At 39.6% G+C, this 20,173-nt stretch overlaps 3 protein-coding genes across 5 annotated transcripts; 2 read left to right on the forward strand and 1 right to left on the reverse strand.

Annotated features, from left to right (window-relative positions):
• Positions 1-2,217: 2,217 nt before the first annotated feature.
• Positions 2,218-4,281, reverse strand: golt1bb (golgi transport 1Bb). The gene is made up of 5 exons (XM_044125134.1): positions 4,087-4,281; positions 3,666-3,757; positions 3,012-3,190; positions 2,845-2,926; positions 2,218-2,760 (listed from the first exon to the last, which is right to left on the reverse strand). The coding sequence occupies exons 1-5, from the start codon at positions 4,109-4,111 to the stop codon at positions 2,722-2,724; spliced, it is 417 nt and encodes a 138-aa protein (XP_043981069.1). The 5' UTR covers positions 4,112-4,281; the 3' UTR covers positions 2,218-2,721.
• A 1,074-nt stretch (positions 4,282-5,355) lies between these two features.
• slc35b4 (solute carrier family 35 member B4) lies at positions 5,356-12,190 on the forward strand. Its single transcript, XM_044125135.1, has 10 exons — positions 5,356-5,809; positions 7,226-7,339; positions 7,431-7,533; positions 7,618-7,667; positions 7,749-7,830; positions 7,919-7,982; positions 8,873-8,982; positions 9,073-9,148; positions 9,271-9,346; positions 9,983-12,190. The coding sequence occupies exons 1-10, from the start codon at positions 5,733-5,735 to the stop codon at positions 10,230-10,232; spliced, it is 1,002 nt and encodes a 333-aa protein (XP_043981070.1). The 5' UTR covers positions 5,356-5,732; the 3' UTR covers positions 10,233-12,190.
• A 149-nt stretch (positions 12,191-12,339) lies between these two features.
• chchd3b (coiled-coil-helix-coiled-coil-helix domain containing 3b) lies at positions 12,340-19,359 on the forward strand. Of its 3 annotated transcripts, XM_044125136.1 has the most exons (9): positions 12,341-12,554; positions 13,615-14,329; positions 15,342-15,435; positions 15,975-16,134; positions 16,220-16,234; positions 16,806-16,889; positions 17,568-17,638; positions 18,669-18,804; positions 18,894-19,359. In XM_044125136.1, the coding sequence occupies exons 1-9, from the start codon at positions 12,477-12,479 to the stop codon at positions 18,915-18,917; spliced, it is 1,377 nt and encodes a 458-aa protein (XP_043981071.1). In that variant the 5' UTR covers positions 12,341-12,476; the 3' UTR covers positions 18,918-19,359. The 3 variants fall into 3 exon arrangements, with proteins under 3 accessions (XP_043981073.1, XP_043981071.1, XP_043981072.1); XM_044125138.1 differs by lacking the exon at positions 16,806-16,889 and having other exon boundaries at positions 12,340-12,554; XM_044125137.1 differs by lacking the exon at positions 16,220-16,234.
• The last annotated feature ends 814 nt before the right edge of the window (positions 19,360-20,173 follow it).

Here is a 20,173-nt window from a genome sequence, read left to right on the forward strand (position 1 = left end):
GTAAGCGTTGGATCAACGTTTCCTTCTGCCTTTCAAGAGACGCATATTAAGTAAACCAACTCGTTATGTGACATCAGTGGTGAGGCTGACAGGTAATTTAACGACGTCACACCTAACACTCCAGCCGGGATGAAGTGGAAGGTGCTGCTGAGGCTGTCTCTTCATGTTAGCAACATGTGCTGGGGAGACGTTTGAACTTTGAAGCCTCCAATCAACAGAGGATCTTTGCAGGGTCACACTACATGGAGTTTGATTTATATGAATGAGACTCATGTGATGACAGCGTGATGTCAGTACAGAGGCGGTAAAAGACCCCACCACCAGGAGGCTTGAAGCTGTAAAACAGTGTGAGCTTCATTTCATTAGAGCTACACATTCAGTATCAGAGACATTTCTGTGCACTATCCACAAGAGAAGATTTTATTTAACATTTGCATAGACTTTCAGGTTCCCACAGGCGACTGCACATCACTCAACATTGAGGTCATCAACATCAGAGTTCATATTTGAATACATCCAGCATGGTCACCCAGAAATCATCTGTGATGTATTTAAAGATTTGTTTTGTAACATTCAAATATCTCAAGCCATGGCTTTAGTGGTTGGAGTAGTCCCAGCGGCTCAAGTGCACTGATGTTTGTTTTATCAGAGACTTAAAGTGAACTCAGCAGAGAAAATGTCAACAGTGGATGAGTCCTAAGTCACATATTTGATCTGGGAATAACATCAAAACCAACTAAACTGTGTTCCAGTTCCACGTTTAAGTGGAATAAACACAGCGACCAGGCTAACTACTTTTAGCAAAACAAGCTAGAAGTGTTTTTCTCATTGTTAATGCTCGAACTCTGGAGCAGCATGTCCACTAAAGAGGGGATGAACGTTATTGAGACAAAAACCATCAGAAGTGCAAGTAAACGTTTTACTCATTCCCTTGCTGAGTGTTAAATGCAAGGCGGCCATGTTGGCTTTTGAAGTCAGGGTTGGTGAGAAGCTACAGCTTTTTACCCGACCGGATTAGGACTTTTTATTTATGATTCCAAAGTCAAACATGGATATTTGGACTTCTTAGGAAAATTGAAAAGCATAAGGGAAATGGTGAATGCAGTAGTGGCTTATCTTCTGCAGGTTGGGGACGACGGCCCTACTGTACGGACATCAGTGAAAGCAGGTGAATTAGCGCCATCCAGAGGTGAACAATAACATTTCCAAGGTGGGGTTTGTTCTATTCAATTTTGTCTTCTTGCTGAGAAAGTAACATTTTATTTCTGATATCCGAAACTTTAAAAGTTGTTTAACCGACCTAATAACTAGAATATTGTTTAAATCCATCATCCAATAAAAGCTTTAAGATAAAAAGAAATTGCAAATCAGTTACATTGCATCAGTCAATTTTCATAACTGTTAACATGAAAAATCTACTTATGACAAATTATTAAAATCGCCCGAAGATCTTTTATTCAGCATCTTAAATGTTTACTTCTTTTGTCAACAATAAGATGGTCTTATAAAAATGTCTCTGCTGTAAAAAAAATAAAAAATAAAAATTAAAGTTAACATGGACGACTTCTTCTTTGTTGGTCCTTCTAAGTGAGCTGCTGGTCCAGATGACAGATCATAAGGCTCAGGTATCAAGAGCATCTCAGCACAGGAGCCCTGCAGGGTGACTGTGCACTTACCTCATTTACAGTAATATGTTGGTGACTCTGCAGTTGTGTGGTGAGTCACTGATAGATAGGAAGCTGATCACTGGAAGCCGTTTGAACCTCGGTGAGAAAACTACACAGCTTTTTGCTTAAATGGTCAGAAATTAAGCAATTTGACAATGAAACAAAAGCAGTCCACCAGAGATTGTTGTAAGAGAAATAATTCAGAAAAATTACAATTTTAACTATTTGGAAGCAAATAATGAATACTGAATTTTTTTACATTGGAGTTAAAAATTGTAAAAGCTAGTACTGCACATATCTGGTCTAGATGTTTATTTGCAATTTTATGTAATTAAAACTAGACTGTGTTACAGTTCTTTTGTTTTAAATTGTATAAATACCATGATGTTATAAAACTAAGATATTTTACTCTAGTATGTCACACGGTCAGAACCTCAACCTGGACGATGCTTCATGCACTTGAATTAAAAAAAAAATATCCAGGTTGGCTTTTTCAGGGAACATAAAACTCATCTGTCATTCATAAAAAAACAAAACACACACACACACATTTACAAAATGGACAATTTATTGCAAGTATACATTTAGAAAAATCACTGTAAAAATTACAGTATAAACATCTCAAAACATCTTTTTACAGAAATGCACATTTCTGTAAAGATCACAACCATCTTGTTTAATTCAAAATCCATTATCAATAATCCAGTTACTTGTCATACAGGATTGCTCCCAGGCACTGACTTTCCTCTTAGACAGTCCAGTGTTGCCAAATGTTTAGTCCATAAATATTCCAAGGAATGGTACAAAGAGTTTAAAAAAGAAAGAGAACAAAGACAAACATTTGCACTGTTGTTCAGTCTCAGTCGGATACTCCTTGTGTCTGGACGAGGGGAACGGATGCTGTCAGAGGAATGTTTACAGACACATTTGTGTGTTTTCTGCAGAAAAACGTGTGAATGAACTCTTCTGGAGTGGCGAGGACTGGAACGTACAGTCACGATGGAAATCCATGATAAATAGTGGAAAGGTCCCCCTTTGCGTCAACAGCGTAATGTTATACCATAGAGTTGCTCTCACCGATTTTGTCCACCAACTGAAAGGACAGCAAGCAATAAAATGACCACTGAAAATCTCCACCAACCTCGAGTTGTACGCGTTTCTCCCATGTGACACTTACCGTCCTAAGTCCTGGTAAACTGAGCAAAGAGCCGAGAACAGGCACTCGCCTGATGAATCCAACCGCCACTGGGAAGAACCCCCTGTGAACGCGAAGCATGAGCAACGTGAGCCGCGGAAAAAAGTGTGTGCGAGTTCGAGGCGTTTTTAATCACCCTTTGACCTGACCTGAACAAAAGGAAGAATCCGTAGATTTCCAGGACAACACCGATGATCGGCCAGCCGGTCAGAACCACAAAAATGCCTCCCAAGAAGAAGCTGGTGGCTTTCGCTTTGTGCCTCTGGAAGAAGAACCTGAAGGTGCGCTCGAGGCCGATGACAAAAGAAAGGCCTGCCACGAAGAGGATCTGCACACAGATACGAAATATTATAAGGTTTAGAGATACTATCCAGAGTTGCTTTTTTTTTCTCCCGATAAAGATAAAAGCACATAACTATTGAGCGAAGACGCTTTGTCAGTTTCCTCATATCATGCCGAAAACACGTTCACTCAGACATTTGTTGTTGAAAACATATTTTTTTCATGCTTTAATCAATTTGCCAGAAGGAAATGCTTAATGAATTGGAACTGACCATGGCATGTTTTTCTGTGGGTAATCTAAAGCAAGTTTGATTGATTTTACAGACAATTCTGCAAAGAAGCAACTCAAATACTCCAGTATGCTTCTGTCTATGCAAATTCACTAGTCTCCTGTAACATTTAGCCTCCTATCGACAGTTTACTTCTGTGATGTCAATGACCAAAACAACCAAAAAAGTATTAAAAACTTTTAATATCGTGAAACCATGCAGTGGAATTGGAAGTGTGTTTGAAGAACTCACATTTCCTATCGCCAACAGAGCTTTATCAAAAAACAGCATCATCCCAAAAAAGAGGAAGAACACACCAAACCCCGTCAGTCCCATCCCAATTTCTGCGAAGTTTAGGGAACAAGAGATTTGATCAGTATTACATCAATCACTGCTGTTCACATGTAAGCAATAAAAGAAAGTGTACAATGAAAACACAATTAGAATATAAGCATAAAGGAGGTCATGAGTTTAATTAAATAGCTGCTGATTTAAATGTTTACATTTTCCCACATAATAAAGTAAATTGCAAATGTCTAAATAAGAAATAAACCGTCCACAGTGACGTAATGATGTTCTCAACCAATCGCTTTTTCGCTGTTAGCCCCGTACATTTAGCTAAACCCGGTTAGTTACCGACAAAGAACGGCAAAAAAAAACCAAAAACTCTTACTTTGTGAATCCGTGAGTGAAATCATTTTGAAAGCTTCCGAAGATTTAACCAAACCAAACGATGACCACTGCTCCTAAAATCTGTGACTGTTAAAGACCAGAAGCTAATGCAATTGTTGCTACGATGGCTGCAGTGCCACAAGCACGGGAAAAGCTAGCGGTATGTTACGCCAACACGTCAAATGGAGCCACGTACGCACTCACGTAATGCATCAGAGATTGTCTATATTGACGTCACACACAAACATCAGACTCTTGAGCTTCTTTTGGGATCATGAGAGAACTTTTAGTCAATTTTTAATGCTTGACAGAGGTTCAGGTAAATCAAAAACGCAACAAACGAGAAATGTTCCTAATCCCACGAGATTAAAGAATATGTTGTTAGAATAGAATAGAATAGAATAGAATAGAATATAATAGAATAGAATAGAATAGAATAGAATAGAATAGAATTATACTTTATTGTCCCACAGTGAAGAAATTCAGGTGAAGCAGCAGTATTGAGGCATGTAGGTTCACACAAAGATAAAAATAATTAGAATATATATTAGAATATAAAAGCAACAACCAAAATAAAGAATAATGTATCAGGTATGAGATTATAACTTAAAAATACTGTATAATTATCAGAAATATCATACCATGATCCAAGGAATGAGCAACTGAGTAGGACAACAGTTACTGAGTTTGTCAGGAGGAGTGATAGTTATAGTCAGTGTTCTTCTCCCAGTTGCTGGGAGAAGGATCTCATTTGTTTTTATTAGTATGATTTAGATTAATATATGATAAAAATTTATATTAAATGGAAAATGTTGATGGAAAATAATATATTTCAACATAAAAGTAATGCTAAGACTGGAGTTTGATATACAAACACTAACAAAATAACAAGTCAATAACATTAATCTAATTCAATGAAATTTGTTTATTTAATTGGTAAATTGGTAAATTTTTATATTTGTATTCTAATGTATAATATCAGAATTGACATACAGAAAATGAAAGCATTTCTATATAATAAATGAAACATTCACATTTTCAAAAGAAACTGTATGTTGGGTTCAGAAATGCACCAACGAAAACAATATCTTGTAATATAGCATTCTGTTTTGTTGTCCCTTGTGTGTTATAAATCCATGTAGTAAACAAGTTTCCAACACCTTTTGAACCGTATTAATAAAATGAACCAACTTTCAAATGATGTTCTCGACAACAGAAATTCAAACAGAGTGATAGCTCTTTATATTTTAACTCACACTGAATCCAGTGTGTTGTAGCGTTTACGCGCGTGGCAACTAGGCGACGAGCTCATTAATTTGTTACATTTTAGGCACTTTGCTAAAATAGATTAACTGATTCTGAAGCACAATACATTGTGTTTTGTTTAAAAAATAATGGGAAAAGTTGTTCAATGGGTTTCCATTTCCGCCTTTTAAAATAAACTACAACTACCATGACTCTAGTGAACCGGAAGAGCGAAATGTCACATGTCGACGTGTTCAAATAACACAGGAGTTTGCGGAGAAAGAAGACCTCCTCTGAAACACAAACAGCAGCTAATGTTCAAGCATGCTCCTCTCATTTATTCGCACCAATAAGTGAGCCGTATTATTAAATTTCGTGATTTTTTTTCGGCCGTCAATCATCATGGGGACTGCGTTTGCTGTGGTCCTTGTTTTTGTCGGCTGTTGTAGCAATGTGGTGTCTCTGGAGCTGCTGGTGAGGTCAGTCACAAACTTAAACCGAGAGCCATTAAAGTTTAGGCTAATGAGCATAAAACATTTTCAGCTGGAGTTTAGCTGAAGCGGGGATGTTCAGGGTTATGTACGATTGTGTCACATCAGCAAACTATACAGATACAAACTCCTAAGAAAACTGGAGACGGGGTTCTAAATGAATGTGTAGTTTCTGTATTTGTATGAGTAGATAGTCGGTATTTTCACTACAAAAAGTAACCGCAAGACACCTCTCGATATCAGTTTTCATCAGTGGACAGAAATAGTTTCCTCTAAAATAGATTAACTTATTAGAATCATATAAGAGCAGTACTAAAGGGAGAAGAGCATAAATATTAAATAGTAAGACTTAATCTGAGCAGTAAATATCCATGAGTAAGTAGTTCATGCCCTTGGCAGCAACTTAAATATTCACTTCTAAAAGGTCTTGGAAAGTATTTCACCCCTCTTCAACTTTTATCTTTGTTGTATTTTGTGTGACAGACCAACCCCTGGTAGAAAATGTCTGTAAAGTGGAAGGAAAATGACACACGTTTTTCAAATAAAAAGAAATAATAATATGCATGGCATGGATCACCTACAGACTGAAGTGTGTGTCCATTCCTTCTTGCATAATAGCTTCAGCTGTGTGCCTTAGCTGGAGAGCATCAGTTTTCTAAGTTTGACTGCATGTGATCCAATGGATTTAGATCCAGACTTTGACTGGGCCATTTTAACACAGCAGTGTGGTTTGATGTAGACTACTGCAGCTCTGCTTCAGTGTTTGCATCTGTTTTCTTCCAGCATTCTGTCCTCTTTGTTGCTTTTCTTTTTTTTTTTTTTCATGTATCTATTTTATTTATTTATTTAACTAGAATGAGTCGAATGTGAACCGGTTCTCATTTAGAACAAATGGCAAGAAAATTTGGTTTGTTCATTTGTCTCCATTATGCTGTTTGTTCACTATCAAACTATCAAACACCTGAAGCCTTCAGAGAATTCATACTGAGATTTTATCACATATTTACTATTTACCAATTCACCTTTTTTGGTGTTGTTTTTTGGCCAATTGCTTCGATTAACAATACGGGATTTCACAGATTAAAATTTGATACAATACAAATCAGATTTAGCAGATTTTTATTAGTAAAATAAATCTTGAGAACCTTTTCTGCTCATTTGTTTTCACAATTTTTCTCCACTTTACGTCGGTAGATCACAAAGGAATCTAATCACAATACATTGAACTTTATGGCTGTGACTTGACCAAACGTGGAAAGGTTCGAGGGGCTTCAATACTTTTGCGTGACACTGTATCCATAAACTCGCTCCTCTCTCATTGAGCACTCCTTTTTTTCTTTCTTTTTTTACAATAATTCCAGATTTTTTTTGCCTCCGTTTTAAAGTGGCGTTTCTGTTTTTCAGAGAGTTCCCAGGATGTGGCAACATCGTCACCTTTGCTCAGTTCGTCTTTATTGCCTTAGAAGGTTTCATATTTGAAACTAAATTTGGGAGAAAGAAACCAGCAATTCCTGTCAGGTAAAAAAACGGTTTGCTACTCTTAAATGAGATGCTGTTGGTAAGACTAATTGCTGATGTTAAATGAAATTATTATTCTTTTTTTTTTCAGTAACTATTTTATCATGGTGACCATGTTCTTCACTGTCAGTGTGATCAACAACTATGCTCTTAACTTTAACATCGCCATGCCATTACACATGATCTTCCGATCAGTAAGTGTCGCGTCTTGTCGTCATTTAAGCTCCTCCTGTTCTCCTCCTTTGCTTTTGTTTAAGCTTCTCCTCTTTCCCACTCAGGGATCACTAATAGCCAACATGATCCTGGGAATAATCATCCTGAAGAAGAGGTGATTCTTCCTCTGCTTTTCCTTCTGCTTTGTTAAATGTCTTCCTGCGGATTCAGTGCATCTCGCCTTCTCTACCTGCAGGTACTCAGCCAGCAAATATCTCTCTATTGTTCTAGTTTCCACTGGTATCTTCATATGCACCATCATGTCAGCCAAACAAGTGGTGAGTCCTCTGCAGACATGTTGTCCTTCCCAGTTCAACCGCTGTTCCTCCCCAGTAATAATCCAGAGCATCTACTGGTTTGTTTCAGCATGCAGTGTCCAGTGATGGATCTGAGGAGCAAGGGTTTTATGCTTTTATGCACTGGCTTATTGGTGAGTGTTGGTTAAAAAAAGAGCAAGAAATACAGGAGAAAAATCTCTTAATTTTTGTGGCAAAAAGTATTTGGTCCTTCACTGACTTCTCTGTTGTTTTATAATGATTTAATTGAGAACAACTGTGATATTTGACGAGACAATAAAAGAAAACAATCTCTTACACACAACCTGTGTATAAACATGATGAAAACTAAAAGGCCTCTAAAAGCAAGACATTATGTCTTAAATTAATGAAATTCAGGAATGGAGCAGAAACAAATTTAACGACCTTTATCTGTGTGGGAAGGGTTGCAAAGACATTTTTAAGGCTGCTCTGACTACGGCAAACCAGTGTGAGAGACATTACCCACAAACAGAGGAAATATGCAACATTCGTACAATTGGCTCATAAAGGGATCCAGAACAAAATGTGAAGCAGTCAGGCAAGCGCAGACCTCACTTGCGATCTGTATCACAGCGGTTCGGAAGAAGCCTCTGACTGAAGACGCTGTTTTTATAGACCAGCCTCCTGAAGAGGATTGTTAGGTTGTCCATAATTTCATATGAGTGGGAAAAAAAATTGAGCATAAAGAACTCAGATGCTCATCTCACATTTACCGAAAAGCGTCTTTACGATTATCAAGACTTAAGGGGAACATATTTTATGGACCAAGACAAAGCTAAACGGTTTTAGATGTAGAGAGTCTGGTTTTATCTAGCTGAAAAAAAACAGCATTTTAGAAACAGAACTTCATACCCACAGTCAGACATGGTGGCGGTAGGATAACACTTAGGGACTGCTGGCTGTAATCTGTTCACAAGCTTACGCTGAAAGGGTTAAGCAGCAGAACATTATCAGCTTGCCTTTCTGTCGCTACTTTTACATGCGTGTCTTTATCTTCAATCAGGCATCGCCATGTTGACCTTTGCCCTGCTGATGTCTGCGAGGATGGGCATTTTCCAGGAGACGCTCTACAAGCAGTATGGGAAGCACTCCAAGGAGGCGCTCTTCTATAACGTGAGTGTTCCTCCGACTCGGTCCGCCACAGAATGAAGGGAAAACGTCCGAGTCAGATCATTTGAATTGAACATCTGCCCGTGTCTTCAGCACTGCCTGCCTCTGCCCGGTTTCCTGCTTCTGGCCACTAACATCTACAACCACTGCATCCTCTTCAGTCAAAGCAGTGAGTTTAAACAGATTAATAATTCAATTCAAATCAACTTGCATACCTCCAGTTAATCAGGAACACACACATTTGCGTATGGGGTGAACAAATTCTTTTTGCTGTTGTTTGCTTTGCTGCAGCTCCCGTTCTTGTTCCTGTGGTCGGGATCACCATGCCGACAATGTGGCTCTACCTGCTGATCAACGTCGTCACACAGTATCCTGTCGTTTCTCCGTTCTTCTTCCCTACGTTATATGGATTGGTGTGTCCGTCACAGAGCTGTTTTTACGTCATTTATGCCAAAAATGTTTGAATATTCTCACTTTTGCTTAGCACGGATTCTTCTTCTCATAAAAGGATTACTAAAGTTAGAATAATGTTAGAACTTTTCATTACTTTAGTTTTGGTTTTGATACCTATGCTTGAGCAAATGCACACAAGAATTAGTTTTCAAGTGCTCGTTGCAGAGAATATTGTCCCGTTTTGCTTTTCTGCTCTTCATCAAACAACAGAACTGTAACATTTTCTGATTAGCCTGTTCGGCTAGCGTACCTGCAGAACGTTTCAAACATGGCGGTCCTATGAAGAGTGATTTGGTGGGGCTCCATTTGTTTCCTCACCATGATTGGTCTTCAAGACAACAGCTGACTTTGGGTTTCATTGCTGCAATGAAAGGGAAATCTGTAGGATCTAAAACTTTGACTAGTTATGAAAGGTGTCAAAATACTTTAGAGTTATAACCCATAGAAGAACCTTTCAGGTATTTATCTTATTCTTATTTTGTATATATATATATATATATGTTTATGACCGCTCTTTCAGTCTTGTTGCAGACCTTAACCCTATTTCCAGGTACGTGTGCATCCGTGGCGTCTTCATCCTGACCACAGAGTGCACTTCGCTGACCGTCACCCTGGTGGTGACCCTCAGAAAGTTCATCAGCCTCATCTTCTCCATCCTGTACTTCCAAAACCCCTTCACCGCCTGGCACTGGGTGGGCACAGCTGTGGTTTTCATTGGCACCCTGCTGTACACTGAGGTTTGGAGCAGTGTGCAGGCGGCTCTGCGGGGAGCCAGAGTCAAGGAGAAGAAGGCAGAGTGACGAAGGAGAGACTGCCGGCAGATTGTAAAGGGGGAAATAAAAAAAAATCTGCCCCCTTGGGCAAATTTGAAATGTTCTTAAATCTCCTGTGGTAGTTTTATACAAATACAGTCATTTTGTTTTCGTACTTGATCCTACATGTTTTACCAACTGCAGTTTAAAGGAGATGCTGATAATAATAATCTGCTTTTCAGTGATTAAATGTCATGAAAAGACCAAAAATGGCGGACACCAAATCTTTTGCAACCCCATCAGCGTCCACACGTCTCTGAATGGAGCACAGAAGTTATGATTCGACAATTGTTTTTTTTTTTTTTGGGGGGGGGGGGGGGTTTACGCTTTCTTACCCACACCTTGCTAGCACTGCATTGAAATGCTTCCCCTCTTTTTACCACCTCCCTGAGCTGCTCTGTTGGAATGAGATCTGGAGACTGAAAACCACTAAAGTACGCTAAACTCAATGTCATGTTTGTAAGAAACCAGTGTGAGATGATCTGAACACGGTGCGTCATCCTGTTTGAAGTAGCCATCAGAGGAGAGGTCAACTCTGGTCATAAAGGGGCAGATGTGATCACCAGCAATAATCAGGTTGGCTGTGGTGTTTTAAACGCTGCTCAGTTTGTAGTAAGAGTTTCACGATGCCACCGTCAGCAGTCTGAGTGGTTGTTATATGCTGGTTGGATGCATATTTTCATGATATTGATGTAGGATTTTGATCCCACTGTCTGAATGTTGCAGCAGGTTTTGGTCACTTTGTCCGTTCTGCGCTAATTTTAGCCTCGATTTCTTATTGTTAGCTGGCAGAAGTGGCGCACGGTGTGGTCCTCTGCTGCTGTAGCCCACCTGTTTACGATTTACATGCTATAGTACTGATAGTTGGGTTTACTGGATACACTTAATGCATAACCAACATCTCCTTTAACAGTAGCAAGACCATCAAAGTTTCCACTTTCTTCCCTATGCTAATGCTCAACTTGAACTTCGTTGCTGTCATTTGTGCCATCAAGCAGTTGCACGCAAGAGAACAGAGGTTTCGTCGACATAGCTAGACAGCTTGGGAAGAAGTAATGGGTATTTAGTTCATTCAGATCCGGATCTGACCTCTTCAGCTCACCATCACCGCTCAGAACATGCAGGTTGTAAGCTACTGGTTTTGGTTAATGGTTTGTAAACTGCACGACAGTTTAGCCTGGCACTTTAAACTTTTGCCCCTTCTGTTCCAGAAACTTTCACATTTGTAGCACTCCTCAGTACACTCCATTCTTACCCTATTTTCCTCTTAAGAAGTCTTTAGACTTGACTTTTTTTAGCAAATTATTGTGATTTGACTAGTCGTGTCATGCACAGAGGTGAAGATAAATCAGAGTTTTACTGTATTATGCTGACCAACATTTATATTTGGTGCTCATGTTGGTTGAAATGGGCTGTAAAAGCAGATAATTGCTGCGATTTAGGTCTCTGGCTGCAAAGTGAGACACATTGGTGCAAAATGTCATACATAATTTATAGAAATGTTCTTAGTTTCTGAAATCTGACCAACTCCTTTATAGGGTGTCTTGCCTACACTAGTGTGCATTTCGTCAGCCCAGGCAAGGAGGCAATTTTGAGCTCACAAACACATTGGAAAAATAAATCCAATATTTTGGTCTTTTCATTACTTTTTTCTTGTCAATAAACACAACTGTCACCAAGATCTACCTTTTTGTTTCAGCATTTGTACCTCAGTAGCATTCATTGACCAATGGCACAATTTCTTTGTCTCGTCTGTAATAATGCTGTTTAGATTTTGTTTTTTTGAAAATGTGAGGTTAACCTAAAAACCCTTGCATAATGAATTATGAGTATGCAGGTTATTTATATGGCTCTTTGCTCTTAGACCATTTTGTCTCAGGTGTGTTGGACCAGTGTCAACAATCTCTACACTCCGTGCGCTCCGAAATTAAACTCATTTAAATAAATCGCCTGGTCTTGTGGCTTTTTAAAGTAAATATTATGCAACATGAAGGTTTTTTTTTTCCTCCTCTCATCCAGTGCTGGGACAGACAGTTCTCTCACGCCTCACTGATTTTTAAAAGTCACCGGACCAATCCACACAGCTGTAGTTCAGCTCCGTCCAATGACAGCGCAGGTTGTTCCCCACGAAGAGGTGGGAGAGGCCGATTTGGAGAAGCTGTGAGAGGATTGATCATCCACATTATCTGAATTAATTCGTTTGTGTTGGTGACTGGACCACAGCAGAACCGGATGGGGGGAAACGGTCCGAGCCGCTTCCCTGCGGAGGATGAAGGAGGAGGCGGGGTAACTTTTGTGAAGGGCATTCGGGTGAGTGGAAAGCTCCGTGGAAGTCAATGCAACTCTACGCACGCTGTTTCTGAAATCACGCATCTAGGGGATCGTGCGTCAGAGCTGAGGTTTTGCTTGGAGTGGCGTTCACGACCTGGGGGTGTCATTTTAAAAAGACAGAAACCGAGCTTCCCTGAGTTTGTCACTGTTTCCTTCACCCCCTGTGATAAATTTAGACGGAGCACAGCTTGTTGTCACTCGCATTCAGGGCAGAAATAAGACGCACGACGCGTTTCTTTTATAACTTCACAGTTTTTTTTTGTTTGTTTTGTTGTTTTTTTCCAAAGTACTCGTCCTACATGCATTTTGTCACCTTGTGCTGGTACTTCAGGATATGTCTTTACCAACTTTGGACATTTATAGACTGACATTTTTGCCCATTAGTCATATAAGAGCATTATATATTTTGCGTAGGGGCGCTGTGCAGCATAGTGCACTAATTTCTAGTCAGCATTTTCTGTATTTAACAACTATTGGTGTGTGTGTGTGTATGAATGATGTGATCTATAACTGAGGCAGGAAGGACAAAGTTGACCACCCTCCGTGCACGAGGATTTCTGCTATTTTATTTTTATTTATTTTCTTACAGAATTTCAATTACAAAAGTCTGCATTTTAACTAGGCCTTTCTAAAACCATCCCTCTGTTGCTCTGTATATTTAGGTTTCTTTGAATAAACATCTAGATCAATATCAAATAGAAAATATGTAAATGCCAGGCCAGACCCGCACAAGACTTTAGCCACTCTACTTCTCACAATTGAGCAAGGCATCAATTAAAGCTCTCACTCTTTGGTTACCTAGCAACAACTTGTTGTGTAACTTGTTCACCACAGTGTCTCATGGGGGGATAAAACATGTAACACGCCACCAGTATTTCAGATGTTTGAAACAAAAAATGTAGTCGATTATCGATATTGACTGATTTGAAACCCTTAAATCATGATACGTTTTCCCGCCATATTGCCCAACTCTAATTATCTCCTTGCAGATGGTGATCCCATTAATAAAGTATGTGTGTGGGATTTTGTTTTCCCTCAGCTGTCGGACAGAGTCATCAACCGGATGAAAAATTCGGCAAAGACCAGCTGTCCTCACTTCTCAGCTGATCCACCAACTCGGGTCGCAGCTCCGGTTCTGGCCCCATCTGGCGAACCGTTGTTGCCTCTCCAGGCTCCTCCCTCACCTCAGCTCATACCCACCCCTCCTAATCCTCCCTCACAGGAAGCCGTGCCCGCGTCTCCGTCAGTGGAAGCTGCTGCTCCTCCTGTCAAACTCATCCCTCCTCCTCTTGTGAAGTTCCCCTCCCTCCCTCCTCCACCTCCGGAGCCAGAAACTCCACCTGCCCCTTCTTCAACCGCTGAAAACCCCGAAGTGCCTCAGTCTCTAACTCCGCCTTCTGCTCTGGGGCCACCTGAACCCAAAGAGCCAGAAACGCAGACTACGCCTCAAATAGAACAAGTGAAGGAACCAGCGCCTTCTGAACCAGCTGCTGCTGAGCCTCTTGAGTCTGCTGCCGCACCAGTTCAGCCGGTACTCTCGCCCTCACCTCTTGCTTCTGGTTCAGCCCAACCTGTTGCTCCTCCAGAGCCTTCTTCACACGAGGCCTCGTCGTCATGTCGACGTGAAGCGCTCACTGTGGTCCCCGCTCCGCCACATCTGGAAGCGCCGCCTCCTAAAGGGCCGCCAGCGACCGCGCGTCTGCCTCCTGCTGTGGAAGACCAAGAGCCTTCCTTACTCCCACCGCCGGCAGCAGGTTGAGATTTTCTTTCTTTATAAACAAAAGTCTTGACGTACACGCTGCTCATTAACGTGCTGCTTGAAGGGGTATGATTAAGTACTGTGCTAATGTTTGCAGCTTGAAATACAAACATTAAAACATCCCATTCAGCTGCTTCAGAAGAAATTCTCACCTGTTGATTCCTATATTGTTGTTTTTTTTTTTTTATTCAACTTTAATAATAATTAATATAAAAAGCACCGGTTACCGATTTACTAAGTTAGTGGGCGATTATTTCGGTAATCGATTCATCTCAATCGGTCCAATGAATAATTTTAGCCTTGGTTTCCTCCTTACCTCCTTTGAAGGTTTCTTACTGATGATACACATAAACAGAGCAAGAACCAACCGAAGTCTCATTTTAGCGTTTGGGGCGACGTCTCTTAGCGCCTTGCAGCCTGTTTTCAAAATGAAGTCACCTGGACGATCGGACCAGGCATGTTGGCAGTCGTTTTGAAAGTCGTGCGCTTGTAGACTCTTTTTCAGACGGTGGAAAGACGGTGATTTCTGATTCTTGTGAAACTTCTTTAAGTCGCTTTCCAGACTTGTAAGATTCTGCATCTTCTCTCTAAAGCGTCGGGCAGCTGTTCCTGTCTCAGTTCGACCTCAAACTAAATCCCTGATATTGACCGGTCTACCCGGGCAGCTCTGCGAAAAGGCTGCTTCAATAATCGAACATAGTATCTGGAAATAAAAGTTGTCAGGTTTTCATGGTATTTTCCCAGTTTTAAAAAATTGCTATTGTGTGCAAGATAAGTATATGAACTGATATTTTATTGCAAAAAAACAAAACATTGTAAGGTTTGGAATGTAATACTATAATTAATACTTCCACAAACCAAATTGTGATTTTTTTTTTTTTTTTTTTTTTTTTTTTTTTGTTGCCACACTTTTTGTTGCATTTAAACACCAGTAAGAAAATCTGATTTATGTTTGTTTTTTATTGTCTGAATGTTTTCATCTTTGGTATTACCCACTTCCCATGAAGTGATGGAGGAAGAACTGAGAGAGAAAATCAGAGCAGAGATGCAGAAAAGTCTGGAGGAGGAGATGAGCCAGAAGAGACGGGAGCTGCAGCAACAGTAAGGACACGAGACGATTACACTTCCTGCCACCATTTCATGTTTCTCTTTAACTGCAGTATATTAGAGCTTTTATTAAATAAAGTCATTGTCCTGTTTCATAATACACAAGTAAATCAGTATTACCTCCGGGTTGGTTAATTCCATTTCTGCAGTTGTTAAAGATCACTTTAAAGCTAACAATTTCGGTGCTAAAAAGATTTTACCAATGTTTTAAAAAGACCAAGAACCAAAGTAGATAAATGAAGTAATCACAGAGTAAATATAGAAACAAGCATGATTACTCATACACTGCAAATCAGCCTAAAAGTGAGCAAATGAAGGACAACGTTCTGTTGTTTGTTTTTTAAATTGAAGATACAGAGTTCAGAAGTGAAGATATTTGATAGGTAATGCATCAGTTGTGTTTAATCAGTATGCAAGATAAAGCCCTCATGTTTTAATGGAAAACACCAGGAATTGTTCCTTTATCAGCTAAATAACTTTTTTTTTTTTCTTTTTCTGATGGGCTAAAATGTCTGTGGTTTGTGTTTGCGAAGGCTGGAAGAGATCCAGATTCTGCGGCGAGCCGAGGCGGCGGAGGAGCAGGTGAAAAAGACTCTGGAAGCCGAGAGGGCGAAGCACACGGAGGAGCTGACGGAGTCCATGGAGAGAGAGAAGACGATGGCAGAGCACGAGAAGCTCGTGGCGCAGCTTTATGTGAGCAGAGAACACAGTCTGGATCTTTTTTTGAACACAAACGTTCGTCTGCTCACCGTGTTTCTTTGTTGTCCTGGTGTTTCAGTGGGTGGAGCTGAAGGTAGGGCAGGAGCAACTTGATATCCGCATGTCTCACTGCTGCATGTTTGTTCTGGTCACCCATCAAAGCCCACAGTGTTATTTTGTGGTGTGGTTTCTATACTAAATGAAGAGATTTTTTTATTTTGGTAAGAAGCCTGTGGGTGATGGTTAAACACACGGCACCTTGCAAAAATATCCACACCAAATGGACTAGTCTTTATTTAGGGACTTTACCACGGCAAACTTAAATGTATTTTGTTGAGGTTTTGTGTGATTAAACATAGTTTGGAAATTTCTTACACTTAAAATCCAAGTGTTGATTGATTTTTGGTTTTTAAATCGGCTCTAATGCCTCTAAATTAAATTAAGACTCATACAAATGCAATCCATCAATTTAAAAAGCAAACAATTCTTTTTTTTAACACAGATTTTGTGCTACTTCGTGTTGGTCCGTCTCAAAAAATCCCAATAACGCCATGTTGGGCTTTGTGGTTGTAACGTGACAAAACGCTGTGTGCGAGGGCTTTTTTTTATTTTTTTTTTTTTTTTAAATAAACCGTTATGCTGATACTGACATTGAACTCATGCAGGCTCGTCAGCTAGAGGAGAGAGAGAAAGAGATGAAGAAGCGCAATGAACTCTACAAGGAGCATGTTTCCAAACTTGAAGCAAAGGTGAGCTAAAACTTAAGAAGTTCGTCGCCCGTTCAGGTTGGTTGAGGGAGATGCTGCGCAATAATTTTAAAACAAATATACTTGCAAATGTATTTTATTCAATCAGTGTTTAGAGTCTGGGGCAGTTGGAAAAAGTTTAGCTTGTTGTGTTGGTTTTTCCCCTCCAGATACGATGAAACATTTAATGCACCGACAATGGTTTGACCAAACCGCTGGAGACGTTAATTTATTTATTTATTTATTTTTTTTTTATGTTTGTAAAAGCAAATGTAAGGCGAGAGGTTTTTTTGCTATATTGCTTGAAACTTAATTTTTCCAATATTCACAAACTGATGAAGCTGTTATTTTTTTTCGCTCCTAAATTTAACACAAACCCCTTCAGTAATAAAATTAAGATAAATTTGCACAAGTCTCAACACACCCTCTCTTTTTTTTTTTTTTAGCTTTAATATTTGCACACACAAAATTTCTTTTCATTCTTATTGGGGCGTGAACGTTTGCAGGCATTAGCCTTTTTCAGTTGTGTTTTTGCAGTAAGAGAAGAACGTCTGATTTTTAGCCGTCGTTGGCCACTAAGAGGCAGCAAGACTCAATTTTCCACTAAACCAATGGCGGTGACTCGTTTATTCACTCCATCATTTGCATTCTTTATGCTAAACGTGTCTGTTCTCCTCATAGTGCGCAGAGTTTTACAAAGTCTCAGCGGAAAATTTCCAGAAAGGCAAAGAGGAGACTGACAAGCGTTTTGCGTAAGTTTTTACTCTGTATTTTTGTTTCTTGGAAATTACATCAAAAATAAGTAACATGCAAAACTCACAGGAAGCTTTGTTACTGCTTTTATTTTTTTTTCTTTTACCAGGATCACACTTATTGGAACTAATGTATCAAACACATGCACAGTGGAAAAATTAGAGTATTAGGTGGTTTTCACATTCAGCTTGGGAAGTATTTTGGTCTGGTCTCTAGTGCAAATATAAGACAAACCTAACTAGACGTTTGTTTTAAGTCAGTAACTCCTTAATAATGATGAAAACGTACTTGTTCCTCTGATATATTATTTCACTCCAAATGTTGGAAGAATGTCTCGTACAGGTAAAACAATCTGCTAGTGAAACAATTATTTTTCATTAAAATTAAGGATTTATTGACTTCAGACAAGCTCCTAAGTCTTGCTAAAAAAAATGTTTAAAATTATGTTTATTCTGAATAACATTTGGGTCTTTTTTTCATCGATTTACTTGCTAAAACATAATTTCAAAAACGTTTAACTTTAACAAGAAATATTTTTAGAAACCCATCACTGAGCTCTGGATTTCCCTCTGGATTTTGTATTCTACTGTCTGAATCTGTACTGTGTGTGAGATTAATTAAAGACCTTTTGCACAAAACCTTTAAAGAAAACCAGCCAACATCTATGATTCAGATCTATTGTGCATAAGAGGTGAGGGTTTCCATGATCAAGATATTATTATTATTATTTTTTGGTCTTCCAAAGCCTGGGTAACACACATTTGGAAGTGGGTCACTATAGCAACGGGTTACTACAGCCGAGACTGCTTTGGATCAGCTGGAGAAATGTCTCAGGAAGTGTGTGTGTGTGTGTGTGTCATCATTGCATTTCTGCACAAACCCAGATCTAATTTGTATCTCAGCAGTTTGATGAACTGATGAGAGTCTAAATTGGCTCTTGGATACATCCAGCACTTCTCAAATTCATATTTGCACATAGATTACAGAAATTTACTTTGGTGTTCCTCCTTTGTGCTCTTTGCCCTTCAGACGTTTTAACATCCAGCCCCTGTGCGGAGACCTCCAGGGTCAGATCCTGAAGTGCTACAAGGAAAACCCAGGAAGAACTCTGACCTGCTCAAGCATTGCATCGGCCTACATGCAGTGCGTGGACAACGCCAAGAAAGTAAGAACTGAAATGTAAACCACGCTGAACCTTAGAGCTTCCTGTAATTTCTCATCACCTTCTAACTTTGTTCCCTCTTTTTTCTGCAGGATAAACTAACCACTGGAGGTTAAAGGGGAAACAAGGACATTTGCTGCTGCAAACTCAAATCGAGATGCCGAGAAGTGAAAACATTCAAATTGAGCCGCTTTAAATATCGAAATATTTTTCCACAAAACTGTCCACGGCGTAGCGCCCAGTATCTTTAGTCACGTGCACAAACCAGTTTATACCTTTTAAATGAATGACATTCGTGATATCGGTGTGTAAAACCAACCGTGCCACGGCAGTAGCATACAAGATAAAGATGTGCATCACTGGTTAGTTTAATCATTAGGTATGAGTGCCTTGAATTCAGGAAAGCAGATGTGAAGTATAAAAAAAAAAACTATGCAAGGAGGTGAGTGTACTGGCCAAAACCAACAACCAAATGCATCGGTGAAGCTTGGAAATAATGGAGTTCAATGTCTAAGGAAAATCAGGCTAAATAAAGAACCACCAAACAAAAACAAGTAACCCACTGGATGCTTTATTCTGTTTTTATAAAACAAAAACCCGGTTGACTGAAACCTGTGCTGCTGTGGCAGGTTTTCATGCCATTTACAGTGTTTACATTCTTTATCTGCTCATTCTTTTTTCCAACACATGCGTGTTGATGCCCTTTGTAATAGTCAGCTTTACCCAAAAGCTAAGTATTTGCAAGCTGTAAAACCAGACTCTCCTGATAGCCCCGAGTTCAGCTTTAGCAGGAAACCATCCTCGTGTGACGTGCGACACATTCACACGTCTACCAACATGTGAATTGGTGGGGGCATATGGTTGAGAAATACCTTTGTGATATACAAACAATGGCTTTCAGAGATTCAAAGGAGGTGAAAGATATTGGAAATCCACAATCACCGTGACTCAGCTCCTCACACTTCCGGACTGAAGCCCAGATGGAGTTGGATTGGTGCCATGTGAAGCTGAACAAAAACGGATTCTGCAGGTCGGGCAAAGAGCAGACCCCAGCTGTTTGACGAAAGGAAACCAGGCACAGTTCATCACTTTCACTGTACTAAACTATCCGAAAAGTCATGTGGTGCCAGTGATAAGATGGGGGATTGTTTCTTGTTTGTTTTTGTTTTTTGTTTTTGTAAGTTATTGAGAAAGAGATTTAAATCTTGGTTAGGGTAGTTCAAATGTTGAAAAATGTATTTATTAAGGATGTACTCCAAAAAATGGAAAAAAAGGTTGAGCGTGAATGAACAGAAAAAATGTTAATCTTGAAAATAGCTGTTTCTACCCTTATCATTTTAACACATTTTACTCCTGCAGGGTCTGACAATTG

Source organism: Gambusia affinis, linkage group LG08, assembly GCF_019740435.1.
Source record: "Gambusia affinis linkage group LG08, SWU_Gaff_1.0, whole genome shotgun sequence".
Taxonomy (NCBI): Eukaryota; Metazoa; Chordata; class Actinopteri; order Cyprinodontiformes; family Poeciliidae; genus Gambusia; species Gambusia affinis.